This window comes from Macrobrachium rosenbergii, chromosome 2, assembly GCF_040412425.1.
Source record: "Macrobrachium rosenbergii isolate ZJJX-2024 chromosome 2, ASM4041242v1, whole genome shotgun sequence".
NCBI lineage: Eukaryota > Metazoa > Arthropoda > Malacostraca > Decapoda > Palaemonidae > Macrobrachium > Macrobrachium rosenbergii.
The window spans coordinates 63,099,771-63,122,951 of NC_089742.1; the positions used below are offsets into that span (position 1 = coordinate 63,099,771).

At 36.5% G+C, this 23,181-nt stretch overlaps 1 protein-coding gene across 1 annotated transcript in view; it reads left to right on the forward strand.

Annotated features, from left to right (window-relative positions):
* The window catches only part of LOC136847834 (zinc finger protein 236-like), a 137,236-nt gene that overhangs the window by 66,220 nt on the left and 47,835 nt on the right, over positions 1-23,181 (forward strand). Inside the window, 4 exon segments of the mRNA XM_067119784.1 lie at positions 778-959; positions 7,299-7,479; positions 8,381-8,516; positions 10,820-11,161. Of these exon segments, the coding sequence (XP_066975885.1) occupies positions 778-959; positions 7,299-7,479; positions 8,381-8,516; positions 10,820-11,161 (841 nt within the window).

Sequence of the window (23,181 nt, forward strand, 5' to 3'; positions counted from 1 at the left end):
AACCACTGTAATATTGAAAACACCAAAACTTGAAACATTGTAGCTGGAGGTATTACAGTACTTGAGGATCCACTGAATAATTAACTTGGATTTCACTTGGATTAAAGACATGTCTTCTGTATCAGAACACTTTTTATTTCAGTATTTATTTTGAGGGACATTATTATCCACAACATTTAAATTTTCATTGGAGATTTAACATTCCTGCTTTGCATTGAGGGATGTAGTTTATCATTAGTCTTAGTGATTAAATATCTTTTGTATAATTTATTATGATAAAGAATTTTTTGCCCATAGCACTTATACTGTATGTGTATTTGATTACTGGATTTTAGAAACATGGAAAGGTCATACTACATAAAGTTGCTGGAATGTATTGTTTGGAAAGTAAATGGAGAATTCAAAGACAGATGTTTGAACAAGAGATGGAAAGGGGAGAGGAGCTGTTCTTAGGAAAAATAATAGATATGGAAGTAACAGGAAAAAGACCATTTGGGAGGTATTGAAAATCACATAGAGAGTCTGAAGACTAGATGGGAATTAAAGCATAAATTGCACGAGACAGAAGGCATTGAAGATAAGTTGTTTAACTGGGTAAAATTGAAATCTGCTGTAAAAGTATAATATGGTAAAGTTCAAACATGTTATGGGATTTTCTATTTAAATTTTTACAGTCATCCCTTAAAAAAGTGTTGTAAATATAAGGGCATTTGCATAGTTTATGCAGTTCCTCATTTGTTGTATTATTAATTAGAAGTTTTTTACTTCCTCATACAGGGTGCATACGGGTCAGAAACCTTATGCCTGTCCTCAGTGTCCAAGAACCTTCCGTACAGCATCCCATCGGAAGGCTCATATGCTCACCCACATGAATTCTCCGCATCGCCAGGCTCAGCTCAGAAGATCAATACCTTTACCTGACATTCCATTGCAAGAACCAATTTTAATTACAAATCAAGGTGAGTCACAACATACTCATCTTAGATAAGTATATATACTGAATGTTATATCCATTTGTAAGTTAAGTTTGTAGGTTTGTAATTTTGTTTGCAATAGAAGAATAAATATAAAAGTCTGTGTTCCAGCAAGTTACTAGTCTGTTAAGTAGGCCCTTGACTTATGGCTGGGGATCCATTCCAGCACAGCGCTGTAAGTTGGTGTTTCACCTTTTACAGCGCTTACAGTGCTGTAATTCGATGTTTGGCGCCATAACTTGATGCAACATCAAGTCATGGCACTGTAAAACATGGTTAACAGCGCTGAAAAAGCACCGCAAGATCGAATCCACCGTAAATTGGTGTTACTGCAAGTCAGTGTTGTACTCTTGTATTTATACCACTGCACCTAAGAGGATACCTTTTTTATTTACTAACATGAAATTTAATGTCTTTTGCATAAGGGTTTCTGTGTTGTGTCATTTGTTCATGTATACTGCTGCTCTGCAATCCAGAATTCTCCATTATTAAGGGATAATAAAACTCATGAACTATGTTTTACAGCTTCTCATGAAATGTGCATGTAGTCAGTATTTTAATTAATTCTTGCACAGTATCTGTAATTTTCCTTTTCTTGTAAGTTTTTACATTCATCCACATTTGTTCTGCAACAAAACCATTGTTTACAATTAGCCCACATTTGTGGTGGTGTAGGGGGTTTTTCTTTTAGTACACAGTGGGTGCAGTATGATGGTAACAGATTTAGAGGTTATTTAATGAAACTGACTGTCCTTAGTCTACTTATTACCTTAACCTACAGAACAGAGACTTAACCTAACCTTAACACTATAATTCATCAAAACTTATTCTACTCAGTCTTAATCCTGTAGTTTTCCCCGCCCTTCCATCAAAAGAACCTTAACCTAATGAATTACCTTAACCTACAGAACTGTAACTTAAGCTATTTCAGTCACTTAAAAGAACCGTAACCTAATTCAAGAACCCAAATCTTCTCATCAGTCTTAATCCACAATCATCCCACAAGTATCACTAAAATCCCAGTACTTCAGGTTCCTCCCAACTATGGTCTTTGAGACTTCTTCAGATTGGAAGTCAGATTGCTCAGAAGTCAGATGGCTCAACATCCACCAATATCCTTTTTGCTATTGGAGAGATCAGTACCTAGTTTTGTTCTTTCCCAACTGCTGTTGAACTTTCTTGGTGCAAGTGTGTTGAGATCGGCACCTTGTAGGATTTAGCGTCGTATATGGGGGAACAGGGAGAAGGGAGTCCTGATCAAGTGCTTTTGTTTCTGCAGTCTGGCAGCTTTACGTCCTCTCCCTATGTTCCTTATCACTCCTCTGCCTTACCCTTCCTCTGTTTGCAACAGTTCTCTTTTTTGCCTTTTTTTTTTTTTTAATAATGTTCTAACCCCTTGTCCTCTGAAGGAAATCTTTGTTCTTACATTTGTGCTTCTTTGATTTCTTGCTCTACAATCAGGTAAAAGGGGAGCCCTTCAGTCTACACCGACACAGTCAAGCAAATTGCAAAAAAAAAAAATAAATAAAAGATTGATCAACCATACACTAACACCCACAAAAAATAAATATAAAAAAAAGAAAAATCAAATATTAATTCATACAAACCAACTTTTTCGTACTACCACAGTGTCTGAATGTCTGAATTCATCAGTTCTTACAAAGGACAATGGTCATCGTACTTTGCATGTATGAGAGGAGGGAAGAGGTGGTGTGTACCAACCCATTCTCTCTCCTACAACCCATACCTGTGAAGACTTGTGCCAGAGTATAAGCCGTACCCAAATGAGTACAGGTAAGGCAGAGCCTTTTATCTAAACCTGTTGATTACATTATCCATAACAAAGACTGCCAACTGACAATTTTTTGCCTCTGCACAGGGGAGAATGATTTCGTTGGGATTAGTCACTTTTTCTTTGAGGTTAGTCCAAAGTGATTCCGGCCCGAAATGCAGAGCATGGATAGAGGGCAGTGCCAATGAAGTGGCACCATTCCACTCTCAGGGCAATGCTAGTGGAGCAGCACCACCCTGCCCTCTGGGTCAGTGACAGGAGAGGGGCACTAGTACCCTTTTTCTGCATGGTGGTCCTCCACTCTACTTGCAAAGGTGCTCAGCCCTCCCTGCATGTTTTACCTCCCCCTTAAACAGTGAGTCTCCATATATGAAAGGTGTAGTGTTTGTGTCCCTGTAGGAACAAATGCCAAATTTCAAAAGCAATTTGTTAATCTTAAAAACTGAAGCCTTTCGTATTGGAGGTAACCCAACCCATCCCGTCCACCATGCTTCATTGTTTCCCTTCAGTTTTTCATTCTGAATACAGAACAATGGGTAGCATCAGTCATGTGAGAATGGGCATCCTCTCTCCCCATCTCCACCCGGGCACCACCCTTGTATAGTAAGTACACAGCTGGTCCAGTGTATGCACAGAAGGATACTCCATATATGAAAGGCTGTGGTTTGTATACCTGGGAAAAATACAGATTACTTGAAAAATTTGGCATTTTTTATGTGTTTATTATTGACCTTTTCTTTTTAATATGGTTTCAAGGTGCAGTTTAGTTATTTTGAATCTTTTTGTTTGCATCATCATTTTTTGCTTAGCATAAGATGCCATAATAAAGTGTATTTATCAGTGGTAAACGGCCAGTTAGTGGTAACTATAATTTGGTTACCCTACTGTTTTGGTTTCAGTTGCCTGTGCTTTTATTGGAAACAAAGTAAAATATCTTGGTCTCATAAATAGCATGGTTGTCAAGGATTAAAATTGAACAATGTGTGAATTTTCAGAGCATGAGAGGTTTCTTATGCGTGGAAGGAATTGGGTTTTGTACTCTCCTGCCAGAACCATAGTGTGTGAAACAAGTTATCTCCCACTCTTTATTTTTCTGCAGTGTTTTATGCCAGAAAAGCTGGAAGTTTATAGCTTTCAAAACCAGTCTCGACATGTTGACGTGAAGGGTCTCTCTCTCTCTCTCTCTCTCTCTCTCTCTCTCTCTCTCTCTCTCTCTCTCATTTAAGGTAAGGAATTCTTCACTTTTTTCCTTTTTATAAATTGTTTAGGTAAGGAATTCTCTCCAACATAAGCCGGGAACTGCCTGTATATATATTTATATTCTGTACTTTGTATATTAAACTAACTAAAATATATATCTATTATTACTTTTGCCAGCAATAATAACAGTAAGGCTAATGGTAATAACAGTACCAATAATAAATTTAGAGTGCCTTAAAAAGTGCCAGCAACAGGTAGAATTATTGGTATTTTTGTGTACCATGTGTGGACCAAAGAAAAAACTTGAGACGTATTTCGTTGGCACTGCCAGTTGTTGAGCTACCAGTGACTAAAGGATTCTTGAGTCACTAGTCACTCATTGCTGTTAGAAAAAGGAGAACACTTATATGTTGCCTTTTGGACCACATGTGTAACAAGGTTTCCTTTGCCTCTTACCATTATTCTTTGGTAGGCAAACAACCATAATCGTCCTCATGTGGTTGCCGCTGTCACACTGACCACGACAGCGTGGGAAAATTATGTTGCTTCAAGCTAGTTTCAAGAATGCTATGTGCAGGCAACTTGTTAATGACTTTTAGATATGTTGATTGCCACCTACGCTTTCAAGAATTGGTAGCTGTATGTCTGCTCTTGCAACAAACCTTATTGCATTTCAGCCTTCTCTGCTCTTTGCCTTTCTACTTCTCATGCGAGGCCAGCACATGGAGGAATTTTTACTTGGTCTTTCACCATTTTATTGACACATCCTTAATCTAGGGGATTCACAGAGGTGCTCTTAACTTTCTTGATGCTGTTTCAGCTATATGGCGTGCATGAGTTAGTTGAAGAACGCTTTTGCAACTGCACAAGCCATTCCCAGAAGTTCCCTTTGATAGTATGGATTTCTAAGTTGCAGTGTTCCATTATGAGCCTTGGCAGGAGATAGACTTAGTGACTTTGGTTCCAAATCCATAAGCTAGAATTTTACATCCCTTGTAGGCTCAGGTTCTGATCTGCATAGAAGCCCCAGGGGTTCTTGGGTAGATTCCTGTAGACCTCAAATAGTCAGGCTGGTATCTTCAGCATCTTGAATCTTTCATTCCTAAATTGTGAGTCAGATGAATTGTTTATTTTCGAAATTTAGGATGCCAAGCAAATCTTTGTGGCACTTTCGTTCATTCAGTGCTTAAGACAGTGAAAAGAGGAAGTTAGAGGTTTTGGACATCAAGATAAAAGATCCAAAGAATAAAGAAAGTTAAGTACAAGGATCTAAAGGTGGAACTAGGTGAAAAACCCAGTTACAGTGAGAAGCAACAGTTATTGGTACGGAACGGCAAGATTCAAGAAAGGAAACAGGAATGGGGTACAGTAAAAGGCTTTAGCAAGAAGTGGATGCGTCTAGGGGTCGAAGGGATGCTGCAAACATCCTTTAGCAGTGCCTATAGTGCACCATGTGAGATGCACTGCTGGCCTTAGCCCCTTTGTGGGGTTCATTCTAATTGTAAGTATACATGTAATGGGTTTGTTAGAAAATAAAATAATTTGAAGAAAATAATTTTTCAGTAATTAGGTAATGTATAATGGGAGTGCCTTGCTCTCAACCCCACATTTTGTAACCTTATAGTTCAAATGACGTGAAAGGAATAGCCTGTTTCTGTGCTGAAACCATGGGATCCCCCCACTTGTGCAGTATGATGACCTTTTTCTCTTAAGAGGATTCAGCGCTTTTATTGGTGCCGAAAATCGCTGGTTTCATGTTACCGGCACCTCTGTTAGGTATGCATCGGCGCCAATACCCAGTTATCAGCGCCGATAAGCAGAAATCGGTGATTTTCAGCGCCAAAAATTGCCAGTTGTCATCGCTAGACAAGCCCTGTAAAACCAGATCTCTGGTAACCAGTGACTGCCTGTATTGCAAATTTATCTCACTAATGTAGTAGCTTGAGTAATAATCCTATACTGTAACACTATGGTTAGCATTTTATCAGGGTTATGTTTTTCTGACAGTTAGGGTATATTTGTAGGTAATTTTGATTGGTGAATATAGATTGGGAGAGGCATGCTTGGGGATAGGACAACCCATTTAGAACCAGTGTCAGATTGGTGGATAATTTTCTTATTCCAGTGACTGGCCTTATAGCTCAACTGATCTTGCTCATTGAGGGTTGGTCTCAATAGTTTTTGGATGATTCTAATAATTGAGTTGTTGAAGCAAAAACAGTAATAGACTCTGATTCTGGTGGTTGAATAATCCTGAGGAATTTTATTAGGACAGATGAGACTAATAGGTACCCTGGAAAAATAGTAGACCTGGCTACAGAAAACTTTTTTGACCTGACCATAGATGAACTATCCAGGATGGTTTTGGTCAGTAAGGACATAGGCATCCATGGCTTTGCAGAGTCATTCCAAGTTTCCTCATGAATGATGGTCCTAACTGTTGAGCCAGTTTTCTTTGCATTTGAGCAAAAGTTTCTGTGGCCAGGTCTACTATTTTCAGGTACCTATTAGTCTCATCTGTCATAACCCAAAATTCCTCTAGATGACTATTCCACCCAAGTCCAGAATCTATTACTGTACTTGCTTCAACAACTCAATTATCTAGAATCATCCAGAAGTTGTTGAGACTAACCCCAATGAACAAGATCAGTTAGAAATCTACTCAGGCCAGTCACTAAGGATAGAAAATTATCCACCAATCTGACACTGGTTCTAAATGGGTTGTCCTATCCCCAAGCATGCCTCTCCCAATCTATATTCACCAATCAAAATTACCTACAAATATACCCTAACTGTCAGAAAAACATAACCCTGATAAAATGCTTTTTTTTTTTTTTTTTTATAAATACAGACTTATTACACTGATTCAGAGTTCTCTCCTTTCATCTTTAGTCAGCAAATATCACCAATTTGTAAAGAGAGGAGTGCAATGAGTCTTCTGTCAGTTGAAGCTAAGGCTGTTTTGTTTTGGATATCTCATCCACTTTTAAATTGTTGCTGTACTCTTTAAGTCTCATTACTTTTGATTAGAAAGTTTTTTTAAGTTTTATTACTTTTCATTAGAAAGTTTTTTAAGTCTTATTACTGTTGATTAGAAAGTTTTTTGAGTAAATTTGATAGGTTTGTATATGTGAAACCAAAATTGTTTTAAGATTGAAGAGTTTCTAGTATTGTGTATGCAGTTTATATGTATACTCATTCGTTTTGCTCTATTTTAGACTGGAATGGCTAATTTTACTTGTTAATACAGTAATAAAGAAAACTGACAGTGTACATTAGAGTAATTTGTCCAATTGCAATATATATAGCATATATCTTGTACAATATCTCAGGTCCAGTGAAGCAGATATCACGACACAGCCAAATATATCCAAATGAAATGGGTGAAATTCCTGCTGGGAGGCCCCACAAATGTCGCTTTTGTCCAGCTGCTTTTAAGAAATCCTCGCATCTTAAACAGCATGAAAGGACACATACTGGAGAAAGACCATATAAATGTGAGAGATGTAACAAGTAAGTGAAAATTTCAGTTTCTTTCGTTCATTATGATTTCATGTGGAGAATCCTGATTTTACAGGTGTCATGTATGTTATTTTATAACAGGTGGTTGTTTGTTAAGATTGTATTATGAAATGCAGAATATGTTAACAAATGGCTCAGGGCTCTTAGAATTAAAGCATTTAATTACATCATACTGTTAAAAATTCACTGGTGTATATTATGTTGCATGCCAGTTATCTTGCTTTGATATGAAATAAATTTCCACATAATATTCTCTCAGTAAGTGATGTTTAAGTTGTAAAAGTACATATCAGAAATGAGTGGAAACAATACGGGAAAAAGGAAATATCTTCAGATGAATGATAAGACTGATCTGAATAAAAACAGTAGCCCTCATGTAATTATTAGTATTAGTTAGTTTGAACAGACCATTGACAAGAAAGTTATAATGCTTTTTAATATATTGAAAATACTGCACCCTTTAAACTATAGTGTGACTCAGTATTCAATGTGAGTTAAATAAAAAGAATTATATAAAAACAACATGTTAGTTGTTAGCATATTCAGTATTATCCTGGGTGGGTTGTACCATATCTTAAGAGCATTTATCATCCCTTTGCAAATAACATTCATGTTAAGGTTTTATTTGGTTGCAAATGATCATTATTCAGGTGTTTAAGTAGTTTGCAGATTTTTTTATGGTCTGTGGCCATAGTAATAGTACCTTTTGTTTTGCTTAATTTTAGGTTATTGTTATCTTTTCAACTATCGAATTGTTCTCAAGAAGGTCCCAGATTCTTTAAGTTTCATTTTAAAAGTGTCCCACTGTTATTCTTAGAATTTATTTACTAGGTCTTTGTTTCAAATTTATTCCATTGGTTTTCTGTATTGATGATATGATTTTTCTTTTCAGACATTTCATGTCTCACAGTGTCCTCAAGACTCACCTAAAAACGCACAGTGGACAAAAAGGTTATCGATGTACAAAATGTAACAATCATTTTGCAACAAGTGGTAGTCTCAAGAGACATTCTACAACCCACACAGTGGTATGTCTTAGTAATAGCCTTGGAATAGAATCTAGTAACTAAGTTATTAATTATTTATTACATAATTCAGAAGATGTTAGATCAGCCTTCTAATCAGATTTTATGGCCACATCTTGAATAATTGCCTGTGGTGGCAAAGTTGATTTTGGTCAGACTTAAAATTCCATCCATGCATTTTTGAAATCCACAACTAGTAGCACCACATCATCTGCCTTGTTTTTTCCTTTGCATATAAAGTCAAACAAGGCTAAGTACTACCAGACTGGTAGTTTCCCAAGTTATCTTTGACTGCCTATGTCAACTCAGACTTTATCAGATTGGCAGACTCTACCAGGAGGAGGTCTATTCAGTTGGTCAAGTCTTGGTGGTCTACAACTGAAATGGACCACTTCATTAATGGTCCATTTCAGTAGTAGACTGAAATTTATTCCTGCTTTCTGATATCATCCTGAAGAGTTGGTAAGAACTTCTTAATGTTCTCTAAGAATATTTCTCCGGGTCAGAGACCAGGCTTAATTTTTGACTTAACAAGTTAGGCCATTTGAAACTTTTTTATGTGAATCTTGTGTAGTGGAGGTTTCCAAAAGGACACTAAAGACTTAATAGTCCAAGCTTCTAAGCTTAAGTTAAGACTTCTGACCCAAAGAAGTAATTTTCTCCTCTGGCTTCCTGAAAAATTAGAGGAATTTTAACACAGTAGTGTCGACCCTTGTTAAACCGGACCCCGCTAATCCAGATATCGGATAAGATGGACACCTAAGAAGGTCAACTGATTTAAAATACGTAATGTTCGACCACAATTTAAGAAAGTTACTGTTCCTCGGCTTGTTGTGTACCATTTTCCTTTTTATTTACCAAAGGTAAATAAAAAACTTTTCATTTATATTTTTATTTTATATATACTGTTCTGTATTTATACTGTACTAAACTGAAATTCTTTTAACTTGTAACCAGTTCAGCTCGCATACAGTACATATTGTCATTAAGAAACGCTGTTGTCTGGAACGGTAGGAAGTATCGTAGCCAATCACTGAGCATTAACAGTTTTACCTATCAGCTGCCTGACTGGTAGCTACAGTACGATGCTTTGTATGTGTTTGAGGAGAGAAAAGACATGACAAAGGTAAACTTCACAAAGACAAAAGCTGAGTTACTGAACAATACTTGTGTTTACGTGGCAAATGACATGAGAGAGAGAGAGAGCGAGAGAATTGCCAGTTCCCTCTATGCAGTGTAATTCTATTCGTGAGAGATTAAAGAGAAGAATTTTCTTGTAAAGATATGTCAACTCAGCGTTACTAAATATCCCAAATGAATTTTTGGTTAGTATTTCATTATTGCAGAGCAAAAGTCACAAGAACTTTAATTTCCAGTGATTTAGTCTTGGAGTAGAAGCACTTATAAAACAGTCCATTTTGACCAAAAGGCATTAATTTTCTAATCCTAAATCCTCCTGATCTGTAATGCCAGAAAGATTGTTGAAAATATCAAAGGGAGTTTGGCTGGCTACCCATTTATAGCTGGACATTTTGTCTGGCTACCCATTTATAGCTGGACATTTTGTCAAGGGGATGTTCTGACAGATAAAGCATTAACCTCTGCATTGGATATTATGGGACTTTATTGTGTCAGTTTCCTATGATCTTGCAATTACAAATTTCTTAGTGTTTCTGTGAATCTCAGATTATCCAATAATCTGATAATCAGATTATTACTTCTTGTTTCCTTTAGATTTGGGTTTGATTGCTGATCTTAATCCCAGTAGCCTTAAGATGGATCCATTGTCCCAATCAGCTAATTGTGGGAAATTTAAGTTTGGTCCTTCCGACCTAATTTGTGATTAAGGTTGTGTGTACAGTTAAGAGTTTGTTTTAATGTGAAACAAATGTAATTTTTTATAAACAAAATTATTTTCTTGCACAGAATCTTGTCTTTCAGTTTCACTTTCCAGCCCTACTGATTTCTCAGCTTTCACTTGCTAAAGACTTTAGAATCCGTTAGGATTATGTATTTTGCTGCTGGCTAGTAGAGAATTTTCTTTAGGATAAGGAATGAAATGTCTGGGGTATATTAACCATGAATTTTGTACTGTATATATTAGAAGTACTAATGCATATCCATGTGAACATTAATATAATTAGCAAATACTAAATCGTTGTGTGTGAATATAAACATTATCCCCCTTTTCTAGAATATTTGAGGAGTGTTTGCTTTTCAGTTTAAAGCCTTGTAAGTCCACCTTTCATATTTCTTTTATAATTAGGATAATTTCACATTGAAGTTTACCACTTATAACTTTTCAGGATCGACCGTATATGTGCCCATACTGCCAGAAAACTTTTAAAACCAATACTAACTGCAAGAAACACATGAAGACACACAAGCATGAGCTTGCCATGGAAGCTGTGAGGGCAGCTGGTTCCAGCTTGCAGGGTGATAATCAACAGGCACTTCTCACTGCCAGTCTTTATAGCCAACAGGCTGTTACTCCAAGCTTATCAGATGCAGATGTCATTGATTCTGATTTGGCAAATATGACTAATGTCTTCCAAGAGGGTGATTTCCCTCTGACAGATGACTCTCTTCAAACTCAGACTCACCACCAGCAACAGCAAGCACAACAGGAGGACATTACAACTGGAGAGGTAATACTGTACATTTGTACTGTTATTTTGTATGTATTGTGCACTGTTTCCCCTATGAATGCCTGCCTCTTTCTCTCTTCAAGTTATTCTATATAAAAAAGGATATTATTCATATGTTACCCAAGTATGCAGTGTTGGCATATTGCAGGTAAAGGAAGGAGGGAGAGAGAGAGAGAATTTCTTCCAATGTTAATTATTTTTACTTGTTTTATGTACAGTTTACTGCACAGTTTGGTTTTTATTTTGTGTACCGTACATTGCTCTCATTTTTATCATGATAGGTTCCAGAACTCACCGCTGAAATGTGCAAATCTGTGGAAATGAAAAAACTTCTAAAAATGCTTATATAACTGCCAAATACCTTGCACTCTCTTAAACTAAAAATGCTTATAACTGCCTCATTTTAACACTTCACTGCTTAATTTGATAGGGTTCAAAAGAAAAATATACCTTAAATTAACATACTAAAACAATTTAATATCATTTCAAACAAAAAATACACCCAAACCATCATCCCAAAATACCCAAAGTAACCTTACATTACAGTACTCTCCTACTACTGTTACTCTTAAGCAGTCTGTATACACCCCTAAAACGCTTATTATAACTGCCTATTTTAACAGTTCATCGCCAAACTTGACAGTTCAAACAAAAATATACCTCCAACTGTCATCCCAGAACACCCTAATATCATTTCAAAGTCTTGTTGCAAAATTAAGTACCAGCCTACAACTGTTACTCTTAAGTATCACTTATCATTCAGACACGCACATTTTCTTTGGCCTATGTAACTTTGTGCCTACTGTACTGTAATGCAATGGGCATATATTTTACCTTTATTGATATTTTCCTGTATTGTAAGATGATTTTGAAATTATATTTACTGTACAGGTATGTTTTTTAGGATAGTACTACTATATAGAGCATATTTAAAATACGTGGGTAGTTTAGAACAATGGGACACGTACCTCCAAGCAGAATACTAGGTTTGCTACGTCATGTTAGTATTTTCGTGATTACATACAAATACATTTATGATGAAAAAATGATTTACTACAGTAAGTTCTTGGTTTACGTCGTTTTGTAGTTATTCCTCACCATCTCCCAAAAATTTATTAACAAATTCTTGTGCTCTCTCTCTCTCTCTCTCTCTCTCTCTCTCTCTCTCTCTCTCTCTCTCTCTCTCTCTCTCAGTATACAACACTTTAATGAGAAAACACTGCAAAATATCTATAACACATTATTTCACTTACAGAATCCATTTATATTGTATGATCTAATCACCATAAAAATATTTAAAATCTGAATTTCATAAGTAAACATAAAAAAACATGAAAATAAACAAATCCAGCAAGTCCACAGTAGATCAACGAAGTTAGTGTTGCCATATTTTTTGCTTTGTCTGATTTATTGTGCCATATTTCATTAAAAGTTTAGCCGACTATGATTAACACACATATTAGAACAATACACAAGAGAATATTTTATCACTGCTGATGTTTCATGTCTAATCATCAAAAATATTTAAAATCTGAATTTCACATAGCAACACTCAACATGTTATTCCTCCTCCCAGCCATTGTGAAGTCTCATCTTGTCCCCAGCAAGTTAACGTTGATCTGATTGTATTAACACTTGCTCTTCTCTTCTTCTCTCTCTCTCTGAGATAAGAGAAAGATTGATTTTTTATGCATGTAGTGTTTATTTGTTTTTTCACAGTACAGTTTTATAGATAAACTTGATGTTACTTTGTCATTAATTTTTCATATTTTCCATTCATAATTACTCTGGCAAGTTTTTGCATTTCAACAAAAGCAGACGGGAAAATAAAATTAAAATAATTAGCGAATATTTCAGATACTGTACAGTATGTTCCATCATCCAAAAAAACACTTTTTACAGTACAGTAATATAATTTCAAATACATCCTATATTATTACCCTTTAACCCTTAAACGCTACTGACATATCATACGCCACTAAAATTGTCTGTTGGGTGCCAAGTTGACATACCGTACGCCGATTACAAAAATTTCCAACCTCGTAACTTTGACTCGACCGAAATGGTTGAAAACGCAATTGTAAGCTAAAACTTTACATTCTAGTAATATTCAATCATGTACCTTCATTTTTCAACAAATTGGAAACTCAGCACAGTATTTGATTTATGGTGAATTTAAAAAAATTTTTCTTCCGCTCACAAGGTAACTCATTTAAAATTTCAGAAATTTTTGGTCATTTTGTCGTAATTTTGCACTGTTCTATATTAGCTGTTACATAAAGTTTTATAAATGAAAATGTGCACTCATGTAGAATACAACAGAAAAAAACTCATGGTTGTAGCTTCTATCAGTTTTGAAACATTTTCATATAAATCACGATTAACTGCCAAATTTCAACCTTCGTCAAGTTTGACTCGACCGAAATGGTAAAAATGCAATTGTAAGCTAAAAACTCTTATATTCTAGTAATATTCAATTATTTACCTTTCATTTGCAACCAATTGGAAGTCCCAGCACAATATTTGATTTATGGTGAATTTTGAAAAACTTTTCCTTACGTCCGCGCCAGAAATTCTTTCACACGCTTGTCGAATGTTTGCATTGTTTTATATTAGTCGTTACATTAAAGTTTTATATATGGAAATGTGCGCAATTTCATGTAGAATACAACAGAAAATAACTCATGGTTGTAGCTTTATAAGTTCTTGAAATATTTCATATAAATCACTTATAACTGCTGTATTCTTTCAAGCTTCAATCAACTTTAACTCGACCAAAATGGTAAAAACGCAATTATAAGCTAAAACTCTTACATTCTAGTAATATCTAATCATGTACCTTCATTTTGCAAAACAAACTGGAAGTCTTAGCACAATATTTCGATTTATAGTAATTTCTGAAAAAAACTTTTCCTTTACGCTCGCGCACGGTAACTCTCGCCGAACATCTCTGTGAAATTTCTTCAAGTGTTGTGGTAATGTTTGCATCGTTTTACATTAGTCGTTACATAAACTTTTATATACGAAAATGTGCGCAATTTCATATAGAATACAACAGAAAATAGCTCATGGTTGTAGCTTTATCAGTTTTGGAAATATTTTCAAGCATAAATCACGATATAACTGCCAAAAATTCTCAACCTTCAGTCAACTTTAACTCGACTCAAATGGTAAAAACGCAAATCGTAAGCTAAAATCTTACATTCTAGTAATATTCAATCGTTTACCTTCATTTTGCAATAAATTAAAGTCTCTAGCACAATATTTCGATTTATGCAGAATTTTTGAAAAATATTTTCCTTACGCTGCGCGTAACTCATTTCGAACATCTCAGAAATTGTCTTGTTGTCGTAATATTTGCACTGCTTTATATTAGTCATTACATAAAGTTTTATATATGAAAATGCAATTTCTAAGTACAATACAACAGAAAATAACTCATGGTTGTAGCTTATCAGTTTTGAAATATTTTCATATAAATCACGATAAATAGAAAAAATTTGACTTTTGGTCAACTTTTAACTCGACCTGAAATGGTTAAAACTGCAATTGTAAATTCAAAAACACTTACAGTCAGTAATATTCAAATCAATTAGCTTCATTTTTCAACAAACGGGAAGTCTCTAGCACAATATTTCGATTTATGGTGAATTTTGAAAAACATTTTTTACGTCCGATATTAGCAAATTCATGCCATTTTCTGATAATATTTTTCTCTAAAGTATAGGATCGTTTTTACAATTTGTTATATACCAAAAATCATCGCACTTAGTGTACAATACAACTAAAAAATTAACTCATTATTTAAACTGCTGTGTTTATAGTTACTTGTGTATAACAACTATATGTTTTTTCGCTGTCATATATTCCAATATTTATATATGATAATGATATTTTTTCATTTCTGATGGTTGCATACTAAACTCTTGTGCAATGACAAAAAGGAGCCAAAATGAATTGTTAATCTTAAAAAGTAAGCGCATTGTGATTTTTGAAAAACTTTTTTTCCGTCATTATTAATCTCACCAAACGCCACGCGCACACGGGAGACGTTTTTGTAATAGAGGCTCGGCGCTTAAGGGTTAAAGAGAGAGGGAGAGAGAGATCGTAAACTTGTTGTTTTGATTCTGGGCTCACTCTATCGCTCTGGGGGGCCCTCAGAATGAGCTTATTAAATTTATATTTGTATCAAAGAAGATTTATTTAATTTGTATTATTGTAAACATTGTATAGATATTTTGCTGTATTTAGAGAGAGAGACACACAGAACTTAAGCTCATTCTGGTTCACTCTGTCATTCTGGGTGGGCCCAGAATGAGCTTTAATAAATTTATAATTTGTATCAAAGATTTATTTAATTTGTATTATTTAAACATTGTATAGATATTTTGCTGTATTTAGAGAGACACATTGTGAATCTTAAGCTCTATTCTGGCGGGCCCCAGAATGAGTTTAATATGTTTACATTTGTATTACAGATTTATTTAACTTGTATTAAACATACTATAGATATTTTCGTATTTATTTAATATTAAGTCAACATTTGAAAATTAGTAAATCATCATAAAAATATATTTAGTTATGAAAATTAAATGAAAATATAGTATTAGTGAATACAGGCAGTTCCTGGTGTATGACGGGTTCTTGTTTTACGCCACGTCAGAAATCAAAAATTGTCTAAAAATCACAAAAATCCTAAGAAAACCTTACTTTAATGCTTTGGGTGTATTGAAACAATGTAAACTGCATTTTATTGAGTTTTTCATAAAAAAACCTCCAAATTATTATTCTGCCATTTTGAGCCTTCTTCCTTCTCGGATCGCGCATTTAATTGTGAACCCCGAACATGCGTCAGAAACTAGGAAATCATTTCTGAATATATTTGAAAGCTTCTCAGAACCTTTGAGCATCATAAAACTGGGGCCTGCCTGTATTGCGTTCGGCGAAAATTTGTGAATCAGTGAAAATTCCCCATGAATGTTGAATGTGGTTCCGCAAAAATCCACAATAAAATGAAATGTGGAAATGCAAACGCTTAAAAACGGGGGACGCTACTGTACTGCCCAGTGTATTCGTGTTATAAATAAACTAAAGTTTTGTTTGTTGTTACTAAGATATTTAGTGCATATGTACAGTTACAAGTGTATTGAAAGGTGGGGAGCAGTTGGTTAAGGTTTTACATCTGTGGAGTGCTTTTCATCATATCCAGAAATTTCCATTATCTGGTAGGGCCTTGAATGTACAGTCGACCCTCTCTAAACTGGACTCCATTAACCCTTTAACGCCGACTGGACGTATTTTACGTCGACATAAGTTGTCTGTCGGGTGCCAAGTGGACGTAAAATACGTCAACTACAAAAAGTTTTTTTTTTAATATTCGCGGAAAAATACTTATAGGCCTCGTTTGCGAAAAATTTTAAATCGTGCCTTGAGGGATGCTGGGAGTTCATGGATCACGCTGTTGTTTTGTTTACAAGCGTGACCCAGCTGTGCATGCGCGAATTTCTTTCTTATCCCAAAAGAAAGCATCAGCTAACTGCAGAAAATCTCAGAAATTCTTTAGTCACTTTGTCATAATTTTTGCACCGTTTTATATTAGCCGTTACATAACGTTTTATATATGAAAATGTGCACAATTTCATGTAGAATACAATGAAAAATAACTCATGGTTGTAGCTTTTATCAATTTTGACATATTTTCATATAAATCACGATAAGTGCCAAAATTTCAACCTTCGGTCAACTTTGACTTGACTGAAATGGTCGAAAAATGCAATTGTAAGCTAAAACTCTTACATTCTAGTAATATTCAATCATTTACCTTCATTTTGCAACAAACGAGAAGTCTCTAGCACAATATTTCGATTTATGGTGAATTTTTGAAAACTTTTTCCTTACGTCCATGCTAACTCTGCTGAAAATCTTATAAGAGCCTGACGCCGTCTCTTCCAAACACGTGTGTGTTCGTGCATTCATCGTCCATCGGAGTGGACAAGACAACAAGGGCATCTCGTTTTCTTTCTCTAAAGGAACGCGATTTCAGCCATACAATATTTCCATCTGTTTCTCCCTAACCATTGTTGTCTTGATGTATGTGCAATCACCACTACTTGTATTGCCATGCAAGCATTCTAATCATGTACACATAATGTTCCAACGAATCTTCTGTATCAGACTGTGTGTATGTTTCTGTTTGTGAAGACGCCAAACATCTCGCCACTCCGATGGACGACGATCACACACGTGTTTGGAAGAGACGGCGCCAGGCTCTTACAATCTCAGAAATTCTTTAGTTACTATTGTAATTTTTGCACATTTTTCTATTAGCCGTTACATAAAGTTTTATATATGAAAATGTGCACAATTTCATGTAAAATACAACAAAAAATAACTCATGGTTGTAGCTTTTATCAATTTTGACATATTTTCATATAAATCACGATAAGTGCCAAAATTTCAACCTTCGGTCAACTTTGACTTGACTGAAATGGTCGAAAAATGCAATTGTAAGCTAAAACTCTTACATTCTAGTAATATTCAATATTTACCTTCATTTTGCAACAAACGAGAAGTCTCTAGCACAATATTTCGATTTATGGTGAATTTTTGAAAAAAAAATTTTCCTTACGTCCGCTCGTGCTAACTCTGCTGAAAATCTCGGAAATTCTTTAGTCACTTTATCATAAGTTTTGCACCGTTTTATATTAGCCGTCACATAATGTTTTATATATGAAAATGTGTGCAATTTCATGTAGAATACAACAAAAATTAATTCATGGTTGTAGCTTTTATCAGTTTGGAAATATTTTCATATAAATCACGGTAAGTGCCAAAATTTCAACCTTCGGTCAACTTTGACTCGACTGAAATGGTGGAAAATGAAATTGCAAGCTAAAACTCTTACATTCTAGTAATATTCAATCATTTACCTTCATTTTGCAACAAACGAGAAGTCTCTAGCACAACATTTCGATTTATGGCGAATTTTTGAAAAAATGTTTTTCCTTACCTCCGCCCGTGCTAACTGCTGAAAATCTCAGAATTTCTTTAGTCACTTTGTCATAATTTTTGCACCGTTTTATATTAGCCGTTATATAAAGTTTTACATATGAAAATATGCACAATTTCATGTAGAATAATACAAAAAATAACTCATGGTTGTAGCTTTTATCATTTTTGAAATATTTTCATATAAATCACGGTAAGTGCCGAAATTTCAACCTTCAGTCAACTTTGACTTGACCGAAATGGTCGAAAAATGCAATTGTAAGCTAAAACTCTTACATTCTAGCAATATTCAATTATTTACCTTAATTTTGCAACAAACGGGAAGTCTCTAGCACAATATTTCGATTTATGGTGAATTTTTGAAAAAAACTTGATTTTACGTCCGCGCGTTACAAATTCATGCATCATTTTCTGATAATATTTTCTCTGTGTTGTTTTGATCGTTTTACAATTTGTTATATACCAAAATCATCGCAATTTAGTGTACAATACAACGAAAAAAATAGCTCATTAGCTTTAACCGTTTTGCTCACAGCGCAATTTGTATACAATTATATATGAAATTTTTTTCGTGCTGTCATATATTCCAATATTTATATATGATAATGATATTTTTTTCATTTCTGATGGTTGCATACTAAACTTCAGGCAATGAGAAAAAAAGGAGCCAAAAATTAACTATTAATCTTAATCTTGAAAAAAACTCTTTCCGCTTCGGTGCTAACTCCCAAACCCCGCCGGCATACAGCAGACACTTTTGTAAATAGAGGCTCGGCGTTTAAGGGTTAATCCGAATATCAGATAAGACAGACACTGAAGAGGGTCAGCCACAAATAATTAAAATCTGCAAATAATTAACACCCCTCCTCTAAAAATGCTTACAACTGCCTATCTTGAAAGTTCAGATACCTAATGTATACCTTAAACTAGCGTTCTACATCAAATATACCTTGAACTATTATCCTATTACTGTGTTAATCTTTGAAATGATATTATTAATATAATTTCAAAGTCATCTTAAACATTTTACCCTTAAAAATATATACATATATGCTTCTAACCCTTCCAGCCAATAACAGGAGAGAGAGAGAGAGAGAGAGAGAGAGAGAGAGAGAAAAGTATATCTTTCTGTCAACCACTCTCCCTTTCTATCTATCTATCTATCTATCCATCTCTCACATTCTGAATATCCTTTGGCATGAGAGAGAGAGATTTTTCAGTATCCTTTGTAGCTATTTTATTTGACTACCAAGTAGGCAACATTTTCTACCCTTCGCAGTCAATATGTCAAGGTAAATTGACAGATTACACCCTCCCCCCCTCGCTCTAGACTTCGGAGAAGACTGGGAATTGATATACTTTCTTTTAAAATTTTACATAATTAACTATAGAAATGCATAAATGTTTTAATTATAGCATGGAAAATATGAAAAAATTAATAACAGTAACATCACGTTTATTTATAAAACTACAGTATACAAAACAAATAAACATATATGTTACATAAGCATAAAAAATCTGTCTCAGTGAGAGAGAGAGAGAGAGAGAGAGAGAGAGAGAGAGAGAGAGAGAGAAATACAAAGAACATAATCTAGATTAGATTAGTAGAAGATGAGAGAGAGAGAGAGAGAGAGACTTTTCAGCCAGGTGCTGACCCTTTTTTTTATGATGACAATTGTCGGGAATTTACTCGGCAAACGTCACTGTATTTTCATTGTGCCGATAGACTGCACAATCAACCCACTAACTACGAAAGTGACTTAGCCCCCATGCAAGGATAAACGAGTCACGCACCAGGTTTTCTCAATTTATTTACAATAAAACCATCTCAGTCGTAACCCTTACATAGTGCAGCAGATTGCTGTAAAAATCGTTCAGATAGTGAAACAAGCATGAAATTTGGCACAAACATTCCTAAGACTACGCTCTCTTAGAAAAGGGCGCTGTGGCCACCTGAAAATCAAGATGGCGGCTATTTTTCAAAATGGCCGCCATCTATGTTGAGATTCACTGGTTTGGGAGCATCTATTGGATGGAATATGCCAGTTTTTTTTTTTTTTTTAAACCTCGACTTTTAGGTTATAAAATGTTCCATACCACACATTTTATTGAAAACCCTTACTAAATGAATGTAACCAAGATGGCGTACAAAATGGTTGCCATAAAAGTTTTTCTATCCACAGCGCTAGCAGACATAGAGACCAACTGTTTTTATTTAATGGTATATTCATGTGATCAGACAGTTTAACTAATATGCTATTTTCAACTGAAATAGTAATGGTATGGTCACATACAACATTGTGTCTAAGACTGTAACCATAAAAAAAGAAAAGGAGAAATACGGACTAAACGTTAACAATCTATGTATAGGTCTCTCAACCTACACCTTTGAAAAATTCGAGGATAAGAAGGTAGGCATAGCATGACACGTTGGATGCTCAAGCTAGATTATCTACTGAAGAGAGGGCAATATTTATCTAGACTTCACATTTGCAAGTGCACAGAGCTGTGCAGGGGAAGACCCAGCTTGTAGCACTTGCACCTTTCCCGACAGCCTGCTTTGCATCCACATTTGGTAAGCTGTTGGCAACTCTTGGCTAAGGGCGAGTTGGTTGTCCAGAGGACTTGCCATGCTTCACCAGACTTTTGCCATCCCCACTCAGCAGGGTTCTCTGGCTGTGGCTGACACTGGGTGGCCTGCCCCACACACAACCAGCCTGGCACGCCTTGCACGCTTGGTGTGTTGGAGGAGAGCTCCTGGTTGGTGGAATGGCCTCATATGCCCTTTGTTTTCTGGCAAACATATCAAGTCTAGCCTCATCCACAGTGCCAGCAGTGCTGGATCTTTCATACATAAGTATGACAAACCTCTCCAGGACCTTCAGGTCACTCTCTTCCACTCTGAGAGGGGTAGTGACTCAGTTTGGAGAACACAGTGGAGGCCTCTGGAAAGATGTTCCATGTCTGCCAGGCGGTCTTCTTGCCCTTGCTCCAGAAGGCTGACACTGTATCACAGCCTGTGAACGCATGGAAGAAGAGCATGCCATTCACCTTCTCCTGGCCCAGAGAGTTGCACAGGTCATGCACAGCAATCCAGCGCAGGCTCTGGCCTTGGCCAAATGCCACCCATAGCTTCTCTAGCCCTAGATTGTGGAGAGTGGAGAAAGCACTGACTGCAACGACAAGAACATCTGTGTCATTTGCTTTAACCGTGATGGTCTTGGCTCCATGTTCTGTGGCATATTTGGCATGGAGAAGATGCGGGTGTCAGCTTCCTCATGAGAGCACTTTTCCAGTCCCTGAAGACTAGCCTCATGAGTGCTGAGGACAGTAGACCCTTCGTGGCAATGATAACATTTGTGGTGGTTATCTGGGCAACTTGTCTGTGAACTGGAAATAAACTCTGTCTTGTTGGCATCGTGTTCAGGGAATGCGCCAGTTGGATGGAATTGTGTTCTGTCTGTCACCTTTGCGCCTTCCTCCTGACCACGCTGGAGCCTGGTCTCAGCTTTGAGGCTGATGTATGTATAAGCATCAAATACAAGATGTGATGATGTGTACTTCATGCTATAGGATTGTATCATTATGCAAGAAGTCGCAGCGCATAGCCTCAAAGGCTCCTTCCTTCTCTTTGGGTGGCAAGGGGTGTTTTTGACCAAAGTGGATCCATCTGACAATGAGGACATCAGTCTTTGGTTCCTTTGTCTTCTAGTGTACATGACTCTCAGGACCGAGGTCAGCTGAGACTTCTGGCATGTGTACAGCTACCACCCTCTAAGGGAAGCTGGGAATGTTTGATTCTCGTGCTGGAAGAATTCCCTGATCAGATCACATCCACAGCTCTGACAGGATATAAATAGCTTTGAGAAAAGCTGGCAATCCTCCCTTCAGAAGTTTCTGCTTTGACTGTTCTACAGGAGCAGCTTCTTGCCTGAAGCTAGTCTGTTCTGTTCTTCTTTATCGCTCATAGAAGGAGACTGCATTGTTTGCCAAAAAGAGTCTGAGAAAACTTCTGAAATTTAGTGCGGCCTCTGTCAAGGTGTGTCTGTAGAAGTTCTGCTGAGCTGGGGTGGGCAATGTCTTTGTTGTCAATGGAATACAGATCCTGGCTCTCTTCCTGAGTGACTTCCAGTGTTGCAAGAAGCCAATGACAGCTGCTGACTCTCTCCAAGAATGTCTTCTGCGCATGAGGTGTTTGTTCATGGTGTGTTGTCTGCTCATTAGACTCCTTACTTTGGAACTCTGTTTCGTATGCAGACACCAAGCCGGATGATCTCTGGAGCCAGCCACCATCCATCTTCTGAGTGCTGACGGATCTTCAGTCAGCCCAATGGCTCCGCCATCAGCCTTTATAAAGGCATTGGTCTAACTCATGAGCTGGTCAAGAGCCATTGCTGAGAATCGGCGACTGGTCTTGTGTACAACAAAGTTGCCAGCCTTGAACTCCTTGTGCAACTCTGGGTGTGAACTCTCTAGGGTGTAAGTATGTCCCTGAGTGAATAGGCAGCCAACGAGCATAGTTTGTATTATTGTTGGAAAGAAGTAGGGTATCAGCTCATGCAATGCCTGGCAGTGAGGACAAAATTGGCCTCACGGAAGGACTTGATCAGCAGGAATATCACAAGTTCCATAGACAACACCATGTGCCAGAAGTGGAACTGTGGACTCTGGGCTGTCTTCAAGGTCACACCACTCCTCAAACTCTAATGCCTGCTCATTGTTGTTGCTTTTACCACCTTAAACAAGCACACATTCCTGTATGGGATTCAACTAGGTTCGGTCTCCTACACCTAGCCCGATCATTCATCCAGTGCCATTTAAGTCCCGTGTGATCTGTACACCATCCGGGTAAGTACATGAACCATCATGTACAGCCCCCCATACTTTTGGCTGGCCCTCGGCTGGCATCCTGTCTATTCAGGTGCGGCTATCTAACTATAGCTGGTCTGGGGCTGGGAAAGCATTTGGGACACTAAACTAAACTATACTGCAACTACTAGTCTAAGACTACA